The following is a 22,843-nucleotide window of genomic DNA, read 5'->3' as shown; positions in this document are numbered from 1 at the left end:
CAAAATAGATCAAACCAATTAGCGTCAAACAAATATATGAAGCTAAGTTAGCTCTGTCATTTTTCCAAATGATATATTTTCTTGCATTCTTATAAAATTTGTTATGAAATCACTTACTGTACTTAGTAATATTATCAGTAATATAACATCTATATGAGTACTAAATTAAAAAGTCACTTTTTCTAATATTTCCAGATATAGATGAGTGCAGTGAATCAGCTGCCTGTGGTGATCATGCAGTATGTTTAAATGTGGATGGTGGGTTCAGCTGCTCCTGCAAGGAAGGTTATCAGACATCCACAGGAAAAGCACAATTCATGCCTACTGATGGCACTTACTGCCAAGGTAAATTATCAAACAACTATGTAAAATATGTACTTCACGGTGGTGAAGTGTCAAAGAGCTACGCCCCCAAGAAATGTCCCAGTATTCCTTTATTGTCTATAAAATGAAATTAGAAAAATCCCCCCGGCTGGTATGGCTCAGTAGATTGAGTGGCAAACTGAGAACCAAAGGGCTGCTGGTTCGATTCCCAGTCAAAGCATATGCCTGAGTTGCAGGCCAGGTCCCCAGTGGGAGGAGTGTGAAAGGCAACCACACATTAATGTTTCTCTCTTTCTCCCTCCCTTTCCCTTTCTGTAAAAATAAATAAATAAAATCTTGTAAAAAAGTATTGTTTTCTTAACAGAAGATGTAGACTATATGTTTGATGTAGTTAACATACTCATATTTTTCCATTTTCTATAATTGTGTATTTAATGAATAACTTTTATAATGAATAAAATTCTTAAAATAATGAACAATGAAAAATTAAATTTTATTTGAATAAAGAATGAAAATACAATTCATATTAAGAATGTGTTTTTATTTTTTTTAAAATGTGTTTTTAATGTTTAAATAAGTAACAAAATCATTGGAATCAATAATCACCTTAGGAAAAATATTTTTAAAACTTACTATATGATCTGTTTTCTTCTTCTGCAGAAAATGTGAATTCAGACTGCCATTTAGATAATGTCTGTAGTGCTGCAAATATTGATAAAGTTTTAAGAAAGGTAAATGGACTAGTTAAACTAAAATTATTTTACTTTGATAGTTTGATTTAGTTAACTTTTTTCAATGTCACATTTTAAAAAGTGTAACAAGCAGTTAATTATCATGAAGAGTAGAAACTATTTACATACAAAGATCTAAGTAATTTATTTGAGTCATAGATAGGATTAATTTGAAAATCCCCAAAGTTTTGAGGAAGACTTACACATAATTAACTTATGCTACTTATCACTGTTCAATATACAAGAAAATTCCTTTTAATATATAAAGTAGATGAATAAAATATCCAAACCACACTTTGATCTCGGTCCCATTCCCACATTTTAAAGAGCCACAGTTGAATGAATCTAAATTTCATTCTCTATAGTAAACATTTCGAAGAGTAAATAAAAAGTAGGGCACCTATAAAACTATTGTCATGTGATTGAAAGTGTGAATCTCAACAGAACTAATTAACAATCAGCTAAAGCAATTGCCATTTTACCACATTGTAAAGAAATTTCTCTGGTTGATTAAAAGCTAATTCAATTTAAGTTATAATTAGTATACCTTTAAAAGCTATTTTGTCTTTTTTTAATTTTATTTTAATTGTTGTTCAAATACAATTTTCTATCTTTTACTCCCATCCCAGACCACCCACCCAGCCCTCCCCACCTCCCTCCTATTTTCACCCTCCCCTAGTTTTTGTCCGTATGTCCTTTATACTTGTTCCTGTAAACCCTTCCCCTTTTCTCCTGAAATTCCCTCCCCTCTCCCCTCTGAACACTGTCGGCCTGTTCTCTATTTCTGTATCTTTGGTTATATTTTGCTTGTTTCTTTGTTTTGTTGATTTAAAGCTATTTTTTAAATTATCAATTCAAACATGCTTTTCCTTTTCTGAAGTAATGTCTATGCTTTTTAAATTATTTGCTAAGCTTTGGTATGTAATTTGGGGTTTTAGTACTCCGTGTTATGGTTTCATCTTATTAATGTTATTGGCTTATTAAGACAAAAGCCAAACTTGGAAAAAATTTAACATACAACCTTTATTCTTAAAAGGATCCAGCAGTACTCTAAACTGTTTTCATTTCTCTGAACTCATTTTTGGTCAGATTGGACACATAGACCAACCTGTGGCTTTACTACAAGAAGTCTATAAAAATTCTGTGAAAGATCTTTCCCCAATGGCTATAATTACATATATAGAAATATTAGCAAAATCATCACCATTACTGGGAGTCATCAATAGCACTAACTCAGACAAGGACACCATTTCTAATTCAACTCTTGCTGTAAGTATGTTAAACTTTAACTCAATGTTATTGAGCTTCAAAATTCCCCTTACGTCTGTGATTAATGAAAGATTCCAACATGTATAAAGGATATACTTTTTTCCAACAGGAATTTGTAAAAACTGTGAATAATTTTATTCAAAAAGATACATTTATAGTCTGGGACAAGTTACCTGCGACTCGTAGAAGAATTCATCTTACAAAATTGATGCATGCAGCTGAACAAGCTACCTTAAGTATTTCTAAGAACTTCCACAAGACCACTCAGTTTGATACCAATTCAAGTGATGTAGGTAAGAAATGAAGGTCAATTTCAAAACAATACTATTTTCTAAACACTCCATTCTCCAAAGGGATGGGGAGTATTTAAAATACTGTTGGTTAAAAAGGCAGCTGTTTTAATCATGTAGAAATGAAAGGTTATGCATACTACAGGAGTGGCATGAGTAAAGGATGCATACATGAGCGCCACCTTGTTCCTGCAGTCTCCACCTTTTCCTATTCCTAAACTGCAGATCATTTAATTGCTCCACCTTTCCATTCTGAGTTAGCCATCTCATGACTTGTTAGGATCTACCTTGACCAGTGATAGCGACTGACAGATTTTCTGGATGTAGTATATTTAAATTTCCCTTTAGGAACCCTTTGCCTTTTGGTAATATAAAGCAATCAATATAGTAGATTAGAATGTTTCCTGCTTCATACAATCTTATACTTAAAACACTAAGAATCTTGGATCAAATTGAAGTTGCTGATCAAGTTGTTCAGAAGAAACAAAAGCAAATTTTCTGAAATACTCATTTATATATCTCTTGTATTTTCTGGGTAGCATACTGCTATGCAACAGTAGATACACAGCAAAAAATATCTTATCAAGGTTCACTACTTACTCAAAATTAAAGTAGCAAACATTGTGACTAACATATAGGAGCATACATTTCCATGGGATTCCTGCATGAAAAAGACGAAAATACACCAGATAAGGAAATTATCCTATAAGAACTAAATTCAATCCCTCTCCATATAGTAATTATAGGTATTATCCTCTAAGATATTATAGTTCTTACTCTTTGTTTTGGTAATTATGCTATATAGCCTCCTTGTGTTCATATATGTTTTCTCTTTTATTTAATTTAATAAAGATAAATATAAACAATGAGTATTATAATAAAATAAAAATAATTAAACTTGAACCAGTTTTTATTATATAAGTTATAATTTCTAAACATGTTCAGAATAGGTTTATTCTACCTGCCATAAATAAAAAGTTAAGATAAAATAGCGGTGGATAAAGTTGTGTCTAACTCAATAAATACATTGATTAAAGTAATTTCAGGGAATTTATAATTTTTGTGGTTTTGTTTCAGCTCTCAGAGCATTCTTTTTTGATTCACATCACATGAAACATATTCATCCCCATATGGATGTGGATGGAGATTATATCAAGATATTTCCAAAGAGAAAAGCTCCAGATGATTCACACGGTAGGACACTGACAATCTTACATACAATGACATTAATTTGCAATAAATATTTATTATGCACTTGATTGTATTGTATTAACATATAATATGCTTGGTTTCCTATAGAAAATTGTTTGATACTTATATACAGATTTTCTAAATTTGTACTTGAGTATTACTAAGGTATAAATACCTGGGGAATTTTAGTTGATAATCTCTACACGTTTTTTGTCTTACCTCCAAACTTTGTAATCTGATTTTTCAGATTCTAATGAAAACATACAAAAAATATGTAGCTTTACTACTTGGTTTGCAGCAGTCAATGGATGTTGCAATTTGCAAAGAGTTTTTAATATTTCTTCTTCAGTAACCCTTGTATTTTTCATTGTGAGACTGAATTTGTGAGTCTGTAAGGTAGACAGAGATAATATTCAAAAAGACAGAAAGTTATTGTTTAGGCTTGGAGTTTTTTTCCACTTGTCATTTCATAGTCTTCAACTAACAGCGAGATTTCTTAGGAAATGGAAACACAGAATGCTAGACTAGCAGGTAACTTAATGATTATCTAACTTAATTCCCTCATTTATTATTCATTTATTGACAATATCCATTAATAAATGTATGCATTAGTTAAAAGCTGCATAGTATCATTATTAAACTCACACAGAATTTAAAAGATTTGTCACTATGCATATCAGCAGATAGTACAGAACCAGCACCAGGAGGGAGGGAACTGACAAAGAAAACAGTCAGGCCAGCTTTTCCCTGTCACAAGCAAGCTAGCAGCTGCTATTTTAATTTAACCATTTATCTCCTCTCTCAGTGCAATGCTCTTAGTGCAAATCTCTGCTGATAGTAGAATAATTGTGATTGTTCTCTTCATATAGTTTAAAATATATTACCTAGGAACAGCATGATTATATTTTTCTAAAGAATATATGGGTGTTCATAAATGCAAAGGAAAATATATGCAATAATACATGTAAGTTCTCATAATCATCATTTAATAAAAAGATATGTTGTCTTTATGATCAAAAAGCATGTTGTGCATTCAATCACAGAAGAATATCTTTTCAAAAAATTTTCCACATCACTAATGTGAACTATTTTTTCTAATCCATCAATAGCATCCTCTCTATTTATTCTCATTAGTGTTTATGCAAAAATAAGAAACAGATGGCAACTAAACAAAGCAAAAGTAACTAAGTCTTCCTGTCACTGAACTCATGGCTCTTACCCTATAACATCATATTCTAATTAATGAAGAACACATAAATTATTTAGGGGCAAAGTCAAAAAACTTGTTAAACTGTCATATTTTCAAAGATTCGAGTAGTGTTTAGAAGTTAAAGAAACATTAAGGGTACTTATAGTGATGAATGATGAAATTGTCATGTAATATCTCAAAGAGATCCTATCTGAGTGTATGGTAGTGTTGTTACATGTATTGATCATGCAAGTGAACTCTGACATTTGAAAGGGACAGTGATAATATCAGATCTCAAGAAAGCAGGGGGAGAAACTTTGTTTTCCTTAAGGTTGGATCTTAAAAATAAGTACCTGGGTGTGACTCCTTGAGAGTAAAAATTTAGTCTGTTCAATTATGATTATTTTAAGAGCTTAAAAATATTTTGTTCTAAAATTTCACCAAGTACACTTATTTGATTTATAGGCAGTGTTGCAGTTGCATTTTTATATTATAAGAGCATTGGTCCCTTGTTCTCATCATCTGACACCATCTTATTGGAACCTCAAAGTTATGATAATTCTGAAGAAGATAAAAGAGTCATCTCTTCAATAATTTCAGTCTCAATTAGCTCAAATCCACCTACATTGTATGAACTTGAAAAAATAACATTTACCTTAAGCCACATAAAGGTAAGTTGTTTTTCTGGTGACTATTGGTTAGGATTGTGAAATATTAAGAAAAGTGGACATCTTTGTTATGTTGCTAACTATATATGAGTTCTTGAGTTTAAAAAAAAAACAGATTCAACATAAAAAAATAAAGTGGCTACAACTAATTTTCTATAAAATATTTTTATTTGTTCAATATTGTTTAAACTATCTAACAAATACTAAAGAATTTAGTATTTGATTCTCTAAAATGAAGCTACATTTTAGTTTTATTTTTAAGTACATACATTGTTCATTTTGGAAATCTTTGTACCTTTACAGAATGAGTTATAAAAATGTATCAGTGTCAAATAAGTAAATGTTACCAGTGTAATTAAGGCGGTGTTTGGTTGGTAACTGTCACTTAAAATAATGTTTGTACAGATTTGGTGCTGATTAAAACACAATCACAGGGAAGTTATAATATTTCATAATGAAATTAGCTGAGACCATTTCACTCTTTTATTGTTATTCTAAATCTTTTTTCAAACTCATACTCATTAAAATAATGCAATAAAAAATGATTAGCAATAACCAAGTATTTTACTTTTTATATATTTAAAAATGAATAGGGAAACTCAGTCATAGTGTTTGCTGCTTTTTTACAGTTAATGTTTTCTTGGGCTTTTAGTAGAATTTCAGCCCTGGACATGATGCTCCATTTGGAGAATCTTGCAGCTGGCCAATTACATTGACACACTTATGGGGGAGAGAGGGAACTAAAATGACATATATGATTACCCACTATACAAATGTGTCACTATAAATAATAACACCTAATGTAGAGAGAAACTAAATGTAGAGAAGTGCAGGAAAATAGCTCAAATCTAAACATTGGAAGCATTCTGTTGAGAGAAATAGAAGGTGTGAAATGTTGTAAGAATGGAAACTAAACTTATTTTCAGATGCTAAATGAAAATGACTTGTTTGACACTAGAAACCAAACGGCTATTTTACATACTCTGATGGTTTTCCTAGTATTTGTTGGTTGAATGTTTGGCAAGTAAAGAGATGTCAAGGACAACTTACTTCAATCTGTTTGACACAGCAAGAAAACAAATCACATATTAAACCAAAATTCTTTATTATAACTAGTGGAAATTTTTTATTGTCCTATCTGCCTCTCTGGTCAAATCTTTTTCCCATTTGAAGTAATGATCACTGTGAAATTTCATCACTTTCCTATGACAACACATCTAGCTAATCCATGGTTTCCTCTCTCTCAAAATAAAACTTGGATCCTATTTTTTCTAAGAAAATAGAAGTTATCTCATATATAACACCAGTTTTCTGATTCTCTGCTAACTTATTTACAACTTTACCAATTAGTATAGATGTCTCTATCACCCCAGGGGAATATTAACAGTTGTCATAATAATATTGTTAATAATAATAATAATAATGACAACCAGTACTTTAGTAATGTTTACATGGGATCAAGCCTTGTTCTAAGTTATTTACTTTTTTTTTTAAGATTTTTTAAATTTATTTTTAGAGAGGGAAGGGAGGGAGGGGCAGAGAGAGAGAGAGACAGACAGACAGACAGACAGACATCAATGTGCAGTTGCTGGGGGTTATGGCCTACAACCCAGGAATGTACCCTGGCTGGGAATCGAACCTGGGACACTTTGGTTCCCAGTCCGCGCTCAATCCACTGAGCTACGCCAGCCAGGGCTGTTATTTACTTTTTAAAGAATTCATTTAATTTCACAAGAGACCTATGAAGGATATACTGTATTTTCGGACTATAAGACGCACCCCCCCAAATTTGGGAGGAATAGTGGTTGTTAATGCTGCTGTTGAGTTCTGTTTACATTTACATTGGTAAAATATTATGTTACTTATGTTATTAAATATTTTACCACATTTTTGCTTCAAAATTTTTTTCCTATTTTCCTCCTCTAAAACCTAGGTGTGTCTTATGGTCTGAAAATACGGTAGTATTATCCTCAATGTACAGATAAGAAAACTGAGACTCTGAGAGATTAGGTAACTTGCCTCAGTAACCAACTGGTAAAACAGGGTTTTATTACCAGAAAGTCTTCCTCCAGAATCCATGCTTTCAGCCGCTGTAATGATGCCCTGCCCAATGCTGTGCTCTGAAACCCATCCCTATGCTTCATTTATTATCTGATCTTTCCTGGATATCTCCACATTAGTGCCAGTGTCTCCACCAAGAAATAGGCTCACATTTCTGGCTTACTATACAAAAAGAACCATATTCTCATTAATACTGTATCTCCTTCACCCAAACTCAAAGCACCTCTGTTTTTTCTTTTTTCTTTTTTTTTATTGTTGTTCAAGTACAGTTGTCTCCATTTCCCCCCACCAGACCTCTCCACCCCAACCATCCCCACCTCCAACCCCTGATCCTACCTCCTTTTGGCTTTGTCCATGTGTCTTTTATACACGTTCCTGACAATGCTTCCCCTTTTTCCCCCCATTATCTCCTCTCCCCTACCCTCTGGTTACTGTCTGTTTGTTCTTTATTTCAATGTCTCTGGTTATATTTTGCTTGCTTGTTTGTGTTGGTGATTAGATTCCACTTATAGGTGAGATCACATGGTATTTGTCTTTCACTGCCTGGCTTATTTCACTTAGCATAATGCTCTCCAGATCCATCCATGATGTTGTGAAAGGTAGGAGCTCTTTTTTCCTTTCTGCTTCCTAATATTTCATTGTGTAAATGTACCATAGATTTTTGATCCATTCATTTACTGATGGGCACTTACGTTGTTTCCAGCACTTGGCTATTGTAAATTGTGCTGCTATGAATGTTGGGATGCAGAGATTCTTTTGAATTGGTGTTTCAGGATTCTTAGGGTATAATCCCAGCAATGGAATTGCCAGGGCAAAAGCAGTTCCATTTTTTATTTTCTGAGGAAATTCCATACTGTTTTCCATAGCAGCTGTACCAGTCTGCATTCCCACCAACAGTGCACTAGGGTTCCCTTTTCTCCACATCCTCCCCAACGCTTGTTTGTTGATTTGTTTATGATGGCCATTCTCACCAGTGTGAAGTAGTATCTCATTATGTTTTTATTTTGTATCCCTCTGATGGCTAGTGATTCCGAGCATCCTTTCATATGTCTCTGGGCCCTGTGTTTGTCCTCCTTGGATAAGTGTCTGTTCAGAAACTTTGCCCATTTTTTTCATTGGGTTGTTAGTCTTCCTGGAGTGGAGTCATGTGAGTTATTTATATATTAAGCTTGTAAAATAGGCATATTCAATTGACTTCCACCTGTGAGAAATTCATATTTCGTTTTCCTGCACACATCTTTTCCTGTGATACATACACTTTCACAACTATCCATACTCCCAAGCTTACATCAAATTTTAGGTTAAATCACTTTTCAACATGCATATTATTATATTTAATTTGTATTATTCACAACTGAATCATGAAGCTGAACCATTTTCCTGGTGTTAGTACATTCCTTTAATTTAGTTGGCTTAGATTTCTATTTATCTATTGTTAATTTGTACCCGAACTTTCTGTATATCTTCAAAAAACTGAAATACATAAACTATTAGCTAATTTGTTGTCCTAGGGACATTCTTCCCAGGCCTCTGAAAACTTAGTCCTATATGAATGCTTTACTCTTTGGCTTGGACATGACTTTCACCATCATTTGAGACATGCTGCTCACCTGTCTCCTGTGTCAGATTCAAGGTTTCCTTGAGCTGGTGTTTCCTTTTCCTTACTTTATTTCCACATATTTTTCAGTAGTTCTTGAGAAGAGGTATAAGGAAGGTCAACTTTTTGAGGTAGATTATCCTTACACTTAGATAAATTCCATGATGTACAATTATTAATTAAAAAAAAGTCAATCCAGATTTTTCTAGACCTTGCTCAATTGTCTTCTCACTTTTAAGTTAACCTAGAGAAGCTCATTGAGATTAATATTTTACTTAAAATGCGAAGCCTTTTATGTGTGGTCAGCCTCTTTTTCTCTCTCTGAAGCTTTTGGGATTGTATTTTAATTCTCAGAGCTCTGATCTAAGATAAATCCAGGTATGGATCTTTCTTCATGAATTGTATTAGGCATATGTAAGTCTTTCCAGGGAATTTTCTAATATTACATCTTTGGTAATTTCTTTTCTCCAGTGTCTCCATTCTGTTGTCCTGTTACTTTTATTATTTAAGTCTTAGACTTCCCAGCCAAGCCACTAAAGTGTTTATTTTTTAAAAAATATATTTTCCATATTTAATTTTTTTCCTGTTAACATTTTTATTTCAACTTTTATACTTACCACTGAAAACCTTATGATTTTTGCTGTGCTTCTATTTAATGGTACAGTATCTCTTTCTTTCTCTCAGATATTATTTCTATACTTGAAAATAATTTTTTCTCCTTTCTATATTGTGTTGCTCCTGATTTCCCTTGTTTGGCTTATTTTCTTTGCTGTCTGTCTTCCGTGTTAGAGCTTGTCCTTGGAGTTCTCGTGGTTCGAGACTCTGCACTCATATCTAAGAATGAGGCATTTGAGAGATGCCCACATGCTCAGGTGCCTGTGGCCATGGTGTGCTGCACTGGAGAGCCATCATCAGGCAGGTTGATACTCTTTCCTGAACATCACTACCCAATAGTCATTTCTCTGGGCCTATGAGTTTGACAGAAGAAATTCTGTTAGTGTCATGCCTAAAGACAGAAGCTTTTCGCAAGGATTAGGAGAATGAAGAGAATATGGTGAGTGCAGATGGGAACTCAGTGTGTGGAGAGACTCTCACTTAACCTGTTTTCTGAATGGCACCCTCACTCACAGCTGACTGTGGTTTCCCAGTTCTTGAGTCCCACCATTTTTTTTTCTGGCTTATCTGGTTTCCCACAGAGCATGGTTGATAATTTTCCTGTATGTTTCGGAGAAATTAGATGCAGAGGCAATATTATTCACATAGCTTGACCTCTTTGGATAAAACTTCCTGTCATCTACCCAGTCATAGCTCAATCACCATCTTCCCACACTCACTCACTCACTCAAATTCAGTTTGTCTCCCCCAGTGCTCCAACTGTTGTTGACCCACGTGTTGGATTTAGCATAGAACTCATTAAAGCAGTAGTGATTTTGTTGAAATCATCTGGGTTTTTATCATCCTGAGGGAAGATGCTTTATCTTTTTGACTGAGAATTTCTGGCTTCTCACAAGAAACTTATCAGATATTTGATACTTGACTAATATTTTTGTTAATATTTCTGAAACTTTGTGTTTGATTCTGTGTTATTCTACTTACTAATGGTTGTCTTGTGTACATCTCAACATCTCTGAGCCTCTTAACATACCTACCTCATAAGGCTCTTTTGAGAATAAAATTAAACAAAGCAGGTGAGAAAGCACCTACTTATACTGTAAACTGTATATAATTATAAATAATTTTTATTTCTATAAGATACAAAAGTAGGATATTCATCATTGTATGAATAAATTCTTATTAAAACTTACAGTACATGAGGTATTTTGTTATGATTGTTTAGTATAAATATAATAAAGAGAACTACTATTTATTGAACAATCATCTTGTACTCCGTGTGATCAGCCCCTGCCTGTCTCTGTTCTTGTCTTCACTGCTCTTCATCTCATTAACTGTGTTCTGGCTACACTTGTTTCTAGATGTTTCTGGAAGATCCTTGTCCAGGTTCACCTCATAGCTTTTCCATTTTCTATTCCAACTTTCTGGAACCTGCTGTTCCCAAGTCTCCAGAGCTCACACTCTCACCTCCTTGAGATACTCACTTAGACTTTCCTGGGAAAGTCCCATTCCGATGAAACTCCATGCTTTCTATCCTCTTTCTCTACTTTATTTTTCTTTAATAATTGCTCATCTCTACCTGAGAATGTATAGTTAAAAATACAAACACTTCTTTTGTTCTGTTTAGCATTGCATTTTTAGTACCCAGATTAAACTAATATTTAGTATATACTCAATAAACACTTACTGCATAAATTTCATATAACTATGAGTATCATGCACTGCTCTGATACATATATGATCATATTTGACAATAAATAATTTTCACAACAATTTTGTGACACAGCATTGATAAAATATAGCCTTGTTGCAATATTTTCAACTCTTTCATATAACAGCAGCATTCATTTGTTAGCATTGATTTTATGCTTTACTTTTTAGGCATATAATTATATTGGAAATAGTATTATAAATATGACAAAGTAATACCACATGTGTAACTTTTTCTCTCTTTCCCATCAGTAAAATCTCTCTTTTTCAGACCACAGAGAAGTATAGGAGTCACTGTGCATTTTGGAACTACTCCCCTGATACCATGAATGGAAGCTGGTCTTCAGAGGGCTGTGAGCTAATGTTCACAAATGAGACCCACACCTCATGCACCTGTAATCACCTGACACACTTTGCCATTTTGATGTCTTCTGGAACTTCCATTGTAAGGCAATTTTCTACTTCATATTTATAAATCTACATGTGTTCTTTCTATGTCATTCAAGAGAATAATTAATTTTTATATGTTCTTTGGGGTATAAATATTATGGTTGGAGAGAGAGAGAGACCCAAGTCAGGAGGTCTTTCTCCTCCGCCTTGGTTCTTGTCTTTCTGCAAGAGAATAATTCAAGTGAGAGACAAAAATGTAGAGTGGAAATGAGATAGTGAGTTTATTTGTGAAATATACATACAAGCAATGAGCTGCAAAGCAGGCACCCAACAAGTTTAAATAACCCACATAGGAAAGAAAGTTGTTAGGAAGTTTGTTAGGAAGTTAGTTTGTTCTAACACTTGAAAAAGGTTATGAGTGGGTACTTAGCTATAATCTAAGTACGCCAACTACTGGGGTTTGGCGGTTATATAACTCAGCTGGCTTCTAGGTTCCTCTCCTTCTCCCCCTTTAAAATAACATACACCTACAAAGGCTTTCTTTCTCAGTTAGTAAAGGCTCTTTGTCTTACTGAATTGTTATAAAAGTTCCCTTTGCAAACATAGAATCTCAAGGACTAATCCCCTTTCCTGTACTATTCCTGCTTGTAATATTCAAGATACTTGACAATCTTAGTGGGATTGTTACAGAAGCTTACAGAACCCCACCGCTTCTTCTCAGCACAGTCACAGTCCCTTTCTCCTACACTATTTTTGCTTGCAATGCTCGGAGACCTGGCAGTCTTATCAAATCAAGCTCAGGACTGCTGAGTTAATTGGTGAGAGGTGTCTCCGTTTTGTTTCTAGTCTCCTGTGTTAAGTTCTTTGTTAGATTCTAATGGCGAGGGCCCTGCCTTTATTTCCCCTCTGGGACACTCATTTCTAGCTGCTAACATAGATAGCATATTTCATTAATTGATGGAACTGTATCTTTTTTCAGTCTTTGCTTTTCTTCCCTGTCTTCTATGACAAATCTAGACTAGATTTTAGTTATTTTTAGTCTAGAACTTATCTAGACTGTAATATGTGGTAGATTGTGTTAAGTATCCATCCATTGACTCTGTTTCTAGTGGTGCTTTTAAAAACTACTTGTATATTAAGGGTCTTGGCTTTGTATATGAAGTTTATTTTTTACCAATAAAAACTTAGTTAAAAATACCTGACATCTGATCAATAAGCATTAGCACATTCATAACTAATATCATATTTTAATAATGTAGAATCTCATAAGATTTTTAAACATGAAAAATCACCCTAAGGTAAATAGCTTCAGAATATGTATTTTACATTGGTAATATCTTGCTTTTATATTATGTAATACCTTATTTTATACCTCTGCATAGCAATCTTAATTAAGTTATAGTTTAATTTTCATACACATGTATATATACACACTCACACAGAGATAAATCAGGCTAACCATAATATCAGTCATAAAGATGGTTTTTTCCTATATATTAAGTAAGTAAAGAAGCCTCTGTTCTTTATATAAAATATAAACACTCATCTAGTTAGAATAAAACCAATCTTTCTCATTTCAAAAACCTCTCACCTATACTATATATTCAACATTTCTAATACATTTGTTAATGTGTTTTAGATGAATTGCTGCATAGAAATAAGATTTGATCTTACCACTGATGAATCTGTTTTAATTAACCATTTTCCATTATAATAATGAATTACTATTCTAATACCATGAAACTGGTGATGATAACAGTATTAAACTATATACTAATATATATACTGTGCCTAGGAAAAAAATCACTAATTACAGAACTGTTCAAGTGTTACATGATTTATATCACATATCTCTGAATATTGAGCATTTTCAAAAATCATCTAAATGCACATTTGTATTTTTACATTTTATGGACATTTTGATTAATGTTTCACCAAATATGAAAGTTCATTTTATGTTGTAGTTCCTTTGACAAGTTACTGAGTTATTCTCTGAGCAGCTTTATTATTATTTTCCCTTAGGGTATTAAAGATTATAATATTCTTACAAGAATCACTCAACTAGGAATAATTATTTCACTGATCTGCCTGGCCATATGCATTTTTACCTTCTGGTTCTTCAGCGAAATTCAAAGCACCAGGACAACAATTCACAAAAACCTCTGCTGTAACTTATTCCTTGCTGAACTTGTTTTTCTTGTTGGGATCAATACGAATTCTAATAAGGTACGTAGATCTCCCTTACTCTCTATTTTTATGTTCTAAATTTTTACTTTCTGAAGTGCAAATATCATAGAAACATGAATTGTAATTAGCAGTTTAATGGAGCAAACATTATGTCTTTTCTTATTTTGATGTTGCTAATATATCTGAGCGGTGTACTTATCAATTCCATTAACCAAAATATCCCTCATTATTGGGACACATGGAAACTTTGCAACAAAATAAAAAAAGTAATTTTTGTTTTGATTTCATTTAAATGGACATTAAACAAAGGAAGAGGGAGAGAGGGGTGGAAATAAAGTTTCTCTTAACACTGGGAAGGAACATGAAAGCAGCCAGAGTCTTCATAGGATGAAACATGAAAAATTGACTCTACTTAATAACTACACTGTAATAACTACCATTTTTTGGCATTATTCATTGAAGGCCTTACCAAATAGTTCTCCATATTGTGTTTAGTCTGGGTCCTCCTAGAAGCAGACACTAAAATGGACTTAAACATGTAATACTTTTATTAGGTGAAATGACTATGAGAGAAAATGAGGAGAGACCTGGAAAGTCATCAGACCATGACACAGGTCTGAACATGAGTGAAGGAGAGAAGAAAGGAAGGACAAGTGGACGGAAGCATTTTACCCCACAGGGCAGTTCTAAAGGAAGTTCAGCATAGTTGTCAAGGAGTTCTATGAGATCTTAAGCCAGAGTCACATGACAAAGGAGTCCTCGGTCTCTCAGATAACAGGAACATCTTACAAAGCCTGTCAGCCTGCTCTCTATCTATGACTCTCTCTCTATTTTGCTTATTAGTTCAGTTGTTCATTAGATTCCACATATGAGTGAGATCATACGGTATTTGTCTTTCTCTGACTGGCTTATTTCACTTAGCATAATGTTCTCCAGGTCGGCTGTGTTGAGAGGAGGTTAGGGGGTCAAGGGATCGTTCGGCAAAGAAAAAGGATCCATGCGCATGGACAACAGTGTGGTGATTGTGGGGAGAGAGGAGGTTGGTGAACAGTGGTGGAAGAAGATATAAAGGGATGAATGGTAATAGGAAAAATACAATAAAGATTTTGAAAAAAAAGAAAGAAAGAAAGCTTTCCATGCTGGGTCATTGGCAGGTCAGCTGGGAGAAACAAACAGCATGGCAATGGCTTTCCCAGTGCAGTAGCTGGAGGCCTAGGCCTTCGGCCCTTCTAGCACTGGAGACTGCAGAAGTGCTGGCCATGGCCCACAACGTTAAATTGCCTCCGCATCTCCATTGTTTTTTAAATCTTTCAAGTATTGAAACTAACCATCAGCTCTCAAGGTTTTCTTCTGAAATAGATGCCACTACACTTCTATTTTAAACAGTATACATTAGACAAACACCTCTCAATTTTATATGTCTACCACTATTCTTAATGCCTATTTCCTCCTTCAGTCTTATTCCACCATCATTCTCACCACAGAACTACTCCTTATAAAGTGCTTACTTTAAATTCTATTTCACTTAGCAAATTTTTCCCATTTTCAAGCCATATTTCAAATCTCGGGTCCTCCAAAATTGGTTCCCAAATTGTAATCACCAATGATATCTGTTCCCAACCTTATATAGTACTTCCCACCATATTTTATCTATCGTAATCTCATTATGCTTGAATTATACTGTTTGATAAACACAATAGGCATGTAAGTATGCATTATGTTATCTCTCAGTAATAGATCACGTTAGTTCTATTAATACAGAAATGTGTAACTACTTTTTTTCTGTTATTTCTTATAAGCCTAACTCCAATTATAAATGTAAAGTAAATACTAATAAATACTATTTAACTTAAATCATCTCAAATTTACCTGGTAATCTTATAACATAAAGTAATTTCTTCAGTGGATATTTTTAAAAATATATTATTTGTCTGTTTTATGTTAGACACTTAATCAAGATACTATGTTTTGCTTATGTAGTATTAGCAATAATTTTTATTGAGTATGAACAAAACTGAGTGAGGCATCTCCAAAACAGAATTAGCTTAAATCATAATATATTCCCTAAGATATCATGGTTTATATGTAAATCCATAATTTGTCATTTTACTTATAAATGTATAAAACAAAATTCTCTGGACAAGAACAGTTACTTAGTTCTATCACAGGATTGGGAAATGTTTTACACTGATGAATCACAGTTCTTTCAAATCAGCTGAAAATGGCACATCTTAAAAAACTGACACTTGACAGGAATATTTTAATGTGGTCAAGTTTTATATGAAGTGGCATGATTTATAAAGAAAGTCAAGATTTTATGTTATGATAATGTTAAAGCAAACATTTTTTATGTGTCTTTCATTCATTTACTTCTAGCTCTTCTGTTCAATCACTGCTGGCCTGCTGCATTACTTCTTTTTAGCTGCCTTTGCGTGGATGTGCATTGAAGGCATCCACCTCTATCTCATTGTTGTGGGAGTCATCTACAACAAGGGGTTTTTGCACAAGAATTTTTATATCTTTGGCTATCTCAGCCCAGCTGTGGTCGTTGGATTTTCAGCATCATTAGGATATAGATATTATGGCACCACCAAAGTGTAAGTTAAGATGATCTTAAAGTATTTGAAATGTAATTTTGAACATGCTTTGTATATCACTGAAAATTTTGTTGTGTTAAAGTACATACATTCACATTTATAGTTTTTTATCTATTATTTACTTTTCAGATGTTGGCTTAGCACAGAAAACAACTTTATTTGGAGTTTTATAGGACCAGCTTGTCTAATCATTCTTGTACGTATATTTAAAGTTGTTGCTAGAATTCAAAAAAGTGATAAAAGGTGTTTAAAAGTCTCAGCCATTAGGCATTATTCTGAGGGGGTAAATGAGAACTTTACAGTATACTATTTATTAACATTTAAATATATTCTGTCACTATTGAGAAAAATATAAATGCATCTTTTAAAGTTTTTTTTCTTGTATTTATTCTAGAGAGAGGGAAGGGAGGGAGAATGAGAGGGAGAGAGAATCATTGATGTGAGAGAGAAACATCTATCTGTTGCCTCTTGCACCCATCCCGACCAGGGACCAAACCCACAACCCAGGCATGTGTCCTGACTAAGAATCAAACTGGCAACCTTTCAATTTGCAGGATGACCCAACCAACTGAGCCACACTGACCAGGGAAAAACTATATCTATACATTTCAGGTTCCAAACTATTATAGTTCATTTACCATTCCTATGACAGGATGTATTTCTGCATAATATGAAAAAGCATTTTCTACTTATCAGTAGTGTTTCAGCATACCACAATACCTAGAGTGTTCCAAACTTTGATAATCTGGCATTTCAGATGTTTTTGTTATTTAATATTTTATTGATGATCAGTGACCTTTGAAGATTAGACTGTCTTTTTCATAGTTTACTGTCCTGTGTGCCCTGTTATCATTAAAGTGCATTTATATTACATTGTGGCATCTGAGACAAGAACTCACTATTTCTCCTGAGCAGACAACTCATGTAGTGTTATTTCATCTAGGAAGAGGACCTTTCAATTCTTATTGAAAGTGGTTTCAAATCTACGATTATGGCAGGTGTTATATGTTACATTCTAAATAAAGACATGTTTATATGTCTTAGGAGTACTTTGAGGGCTGTAAGTTTTCAAAGCCATTCCAAATATAGCAGTCCGTCAGTGAATCTGGGAGTTCTGACAGGGCTTTAGAATGGAATGACTTATCAGTGGAGGAGATACGACAATACTTTGAACAACTTTGTCCCATATGTTTTGACCATAAACTGGATATCTTCTTATTAATTATTATTTTTCTGTCACTCCGTTCCAATTTTTTTATGGTTATGAGGAAGCTACTTAATGGAGGAAGAGCTGAAATACAAATCAGAGAATTTTCATCAAGATTTACTTTTCAATGATGTAGGTGAAATAAACTACATTCAAGACTATATATTTCTTTGCCACATAAAATTATTTATAATTTTCACAACAAATCCAGTAACACAAGAAAACCATTGACTACCCTGGCTGACATAGCTCAGTGGATTCAGCGTGGGCTGCAAGTCAAAGTGTCACAGGTTCGATTCCCAGTCAGGGCACATGCCTGGGTTGCAGGCCATGGCCCCCAGCCACTGTACATTGATGTTTCTCTCTCTCTTTCTCCCTCCCTTCCCTTCCCTCTCTAAAAAATAAATAAATAAAATCTTTTAAAAAAAGAAAACCATTGACTAGCTCTTAGCTAAAATTATTTCAAAGTTAGTTTATTATATATAGTTCCAAAATGTTCAGCCTACATGAGAATAGACTGAATAGCATCTGATTCACATATTTTCATATGTTGCCCTGATATGAGTATTTAGTGTGAAGACACTTTGTACATACTCTAATTTTACTGGATGACTTTCCACAGACTGGACTGTTGCTGATATCATTTCATACAACTGAAAGTTGTGTGGATCGATGATTTTTATACTTTAGATGAAAAGTAGATAGCTAGAAATTATACTGGAAACAAGGAAAATAGGAGTGTATTTATGTGATGTAAAGAAGGGAAAGTGTTCCCTGATTTTTTTTAACTTTTGCTTATGTAGAGAAAATATAACTTTGTGTTGTTATATAGTAATGTCCATAGGCTTTAGATGGGCTTATGTAAAAACGAGTCTTACAAACTTCCTTAGAAGCCAAAATGAACAACTTCACACTGTCCTAGTCTGGAATTGAACAAATTTATCTTTCATACAGTTTCAGTGTGATATTTATTCCTTTTAACCTGATAAGGTCAGGCTACTTAAGAAATGTAGGAGGCACCTCAGTTTTACTTTAAAACTTTTCAGCATTTTTAGTCTTTAAAAACTGCAGAAATTTCTCATATAATTATTGAATTGAAGTGAATTTATTTACTGTAGTTATTTCTGAATTTCTGTCCTAATGCTTGCTTCTTTTCATTCTCCTTTTTCATTTACTTTTTCATATTTATTAGTAATAGTAGTACTTCTATTATTCTGCTTTATAATACAAAGTTAGTTGAAAATTTTTCTCATTGTCCCAAAATAGTATCTAGTTCAAAAATTAAATTAAAGAAATCTTGAGTACCAAACATTTGAGAAAGAGCCACCATCGGGTTTGGCCTAACACTTCACATGGGTCTTACAAAGAGACAGTAGGACTACCTACCCAGTAAGAAAATCGGAAAGGAGGCCCTAGGGGCTAGTGGCTCAGAGTTAGGAGTCCTTGGCCTTTGGGAGAGTATAGCACCCTCCATGAAAAACTTGACTCTACCTATAAGGAAAAAGGTAGGTGATCCCCTTTCTCCTAAAGACAAGTTGTGGGGAGCACTCTAAAGGTCTGTAGAAAATAGAATCAGAAACAGTAGAGTAAAATGATCAGTCTGATCCCACAGTGAATGCTAGTGTGGCTGTGGAATTTTCACAATGAACATGGTGTGTATGAGAGCTTGACATATGTCCCTTGACATTGGACCAAAAGTGAATACAAAGACTAGGCCTGTATTTGTTTGGAGTTTCTTGCAAGTTGAATGTTTACTGGAGTTTCCCTTCACAGCAGGGAAGGATAGGATTATTATATAGCCTGCCTCAAAATAAAATGATGGGAGAACACACAGAGCTATTAGCTACTCTATAAGCACAGAAAATTTAGAGAAGTGGAGGGAAGATTGCCAGGGCAAGTGAAATTATGCACAACTAAGAGAATCGGCTGAACAGAGGTAAGGTTAATTGTTGACATGGCCACCCTTCTCTGAAGATTAGAACAGGCCAAGGTGAAAAGAAAAAACTATAAACATCAAGATAAACATATATACTATCTAAGTGGAAGTCATCACATAAGCCAAGATTACCAGCAGTAGTAAGAACCAAACTAATTGCAGAGTGATGCCATAAAGCTTCCTCCGTTACCAAAAGGTGACCACACCCTTCTAGCCCCCAAAAACAGAGGAGTTGAGCTTTGTCAATGGAGAAACAATATCCCAGAACCAACTATGCTATCTCCACACTCATCCACACAGTTCTACTGAATTGGAAATCATCATTCTGTGATTAAGCCCTATCAGTAAGTTTCCATGTTAATTGGGAGGTGTGGAAGTGATGGCAAAGCAAAGCAAAAAATAAATAAATGAAAATATATAAATTATCTCATATCTACTACAGCATTAGTGAGGAGAAAACAAGACAAAACAAATGACAAAAATAATGTATAATAAAATGCAAGTGATACTGATGAAATGTGGGAGAGATTAATATAGGAAATGGTAACCATATAACAAATCTTCCTTCAGACAGAGGAACTTCTTTGTGGGTGGAGCAAGAAGCAGACTCTGCTTCAGATGCACTGGATTCTAGATGTGGACTTAAGTATCTGCCAAGCTGCTTGTAGGCTTGCTAGATTTCTCTTTAAATGAAAATAAATGGCAAAAACAAAACAGTAGTCATTGTAAGTAAAGGCAGTACCAAAAATAACAAAATCAGTATCATATGTATTATTAAAATATTCAAAATTCATTTTTATAGATTCATCACTCCTTAGTCTAGATGTCATCATTTATCAAAGTTTTGCCTCCATAAATGTACCCATTTCTTCTCTACTTTCATAGTCAAACCATTCTTATCCTTGGATACAATTATAGCATTAATAATAATAGAATTTTAAATAATTTATGGTTTCTTGAGCAGTAACTGCTTTAGTCACTGGCATTATTATCCCACTTTATAGTCAACAAAAAATAGGATTTGATTCAAAATGTTATGTCATTGGCCCAAGATTCTAAGTCTACAGATAACACTGATATTAGAACTTAAAACTCTCTGCCTTACTCTAAAGACCACCTCTTCCTTTTACCTTGCCTCTTTTGCAGTTGCCTTCTAATCTGTCTTTCTGCTGCCATTCTCTCCCATTTCATTTTAATCTATCTGTAATAAACTCAGCTCAGATAATGGGAACCATTAATAACAATAAAAAGAATGTGCCCTGGCTAGTGTGGCTCAGTGGATTGAGTGTCAGACATGAACCAAAGGGTCACTGGTTCGATTCCCAGTCAGGGCATAGGTATGTGTTGTGGGTCAGGTTCCCAGTGGGGGACGCACAAGAGGCAACCACACATTGATGTAGTGTTTCTCTCCCTCTCTTTCTCCCTCCATTCCCTTCTCTAAAAATAAATAAATAAAATCTTTAAAAAAAGAATAACAAGAATGTTAAAGTCTTAGTATATTTCTGGCATTAATCTATACATTCTCCATGTGTTAGCACATTTAATTTAATCATCTAGACAATTCAAAATTGCTGTGTGCACCATGCAGGAATATGCAATATATTTTATTTTGAATTTGGAGAACTCAAGATATAGAGTGATTACACATCGTACCCAACAATTAGTAAGTACCTGAGCTGGACTCACATTCATAAAATTGAATCTATGCTCTGCCTTCTTAATCCCAATGGTGATACTTTCTTTGCCTGTACACCAAATGCCATAGTATGGCAGGTATATAAAATTCTCAGTAATCCAGCTGAACCTTACCTATTTCCAGCCTTTTTTCTCCACAAAAAAAAAACTTCTTTAAGAACTTTATCCTCGTAAGAATACTTGCTGTTGGACTTTTCCTTGGGCTTTTTCAATCAATAATCCTACCACTTTGTGCAAAATCCTATCGTTAATTAATACACAAGTCACTAAAAAACCTTTCCAGGTTTGTAACTAAGCTTCTACAGGGTAAGGACTAGGTTCTGTAAATGATACTTGCTTGTTTTTATGAATGGAGCCCTGGGGCATGTCTGGTTTGGGATTATAATGTAAAATTCCTTTAAAACAATATGGAAATGAGTAAAAACTGAATTAGTTCAGCACTGGTAGCTTTTTCTACCCTTGGCTATGTTGCTTGAAATTAATATTCAAGCTTTTAATTTATCCTGATAAGTGTGAGTGATTAGGAATTTGAGCACCAACATTTCCTGCATTGATCAAATTAAAGTACTTCCTCAGGTGTTGACTCATTAACAATAAAAATCAGAATTCTGAAGCAGGAACCAGTGACCCCAACGACCCCATCTACAAATCACTACATTTAGAATGTGCAGGTTGTAACTATACATGAAAAGTCCTGGCCATGCTTTCCAGAGATTGAACTCGATGAGGAAAGGCTTCTAAATCTTTGTGAAGCAAGCTGCAAACTGAAGATAATTCCCAAAATTTATTTCTTTCTTCGATTTTCTTAATCTTTAATGCTGAATTCTTTCAACTATAAAACTATGCAAGTGATTAGGTTCAAGTACAAAAATGTAAAAAAGTTTTTGAAAATAATTTAACTTTTAAGTAGAACTTGAAGTTTTCCATAAACACATTCGGTATCGAAGAATAGAGTTCCTTGATTGAAACAAATAGTAATTAAACTATATCCAAATAAGGCATTTGCATTAAAACAAAGTGAACCTTCATTTAAATTTAAATTACAACTCTTATAATTGAGTATCTCTGTATTGCTACTCTTACCCACTCTTTTCAGGTCTGCCCAAAATTCCAGTCAGTTTTTTTGTAGTTGCCTCGCTGAGTTGTTCTTTCCATGACTACAGTCTCTGAATTCCCTTTCACCAGGAAA

The 22,843-nt window shown here is 33.9% G+C and overlaps 1 protein-coding gene across 1 annotated transcript in view; it reads left to right on the top strand.

Annotated features, from left to right (window-relative positions):
* The window catches only part of ADGRL4 (adhesion G protein-coupled receptor L4), a 112,648-nt gene that overhangs the window by 65,917 nt on the left and 23,888 nt on the right, over positions 1-22,843 (top strand). The window contains exons 4-13 of the mRNA XM_036026339.1: positions 196-345; positions 985-1,055; positions 2,145-2,324; positions 2,434-2,617; positions 3,692-3,808; positions 5,460-5,665; positions 11,914-12,087; positions 14,055-14,258; positions 16,596-16,816; positions 16,946-17,012. Of these exons, the coding sequence (XP_035882232.1) occupies positions 196-345; positions 985-1,055; positions 2,145-2,324; positions 2,434-2,617; positions 3,692-3,808; positions 5,460-5,665; positions 11,914-12,087; positions 14,055-14,258; positions 16,596-16,816; positions 16,946-17,012 (1,574 nt within the window). The remainder of the gene's footprint in view (positions 1-195; positions 346-984; positions 1,056-2,144; positions 2,325-2,433; positions 2,618-3,691; positions 3,809-5,459; positions 5,666-11,913; positions 12,088-14,054; positions 14,259-16,595; positions 16,817-16,945; positions 17,013-22,843) is intronic.

Source organism: Phyllostomus discolor, chromosome 5 (assembly GCF_004126475.2).
Source record: "Phyllostomus discolor isolate MPI-MPIP mPhyDis1 chromosome 5, mPhyDis1.pri.v3, whole genome shotgun sequence".
In the NCBI taxonomy this organism is placed as follows: domain Eukaryota; kingdom Metazoa; phylum Chordata; class Mammalia; order Chiroptera; family Phyllostomidae; genus Phyllostomus; species Phyllostomus discolor.
The sequence above is the reverse complement of the archived record's forward strand: the minus strand, read 5'-3'. Positions and strand labels throughout refer to the sequence as shown.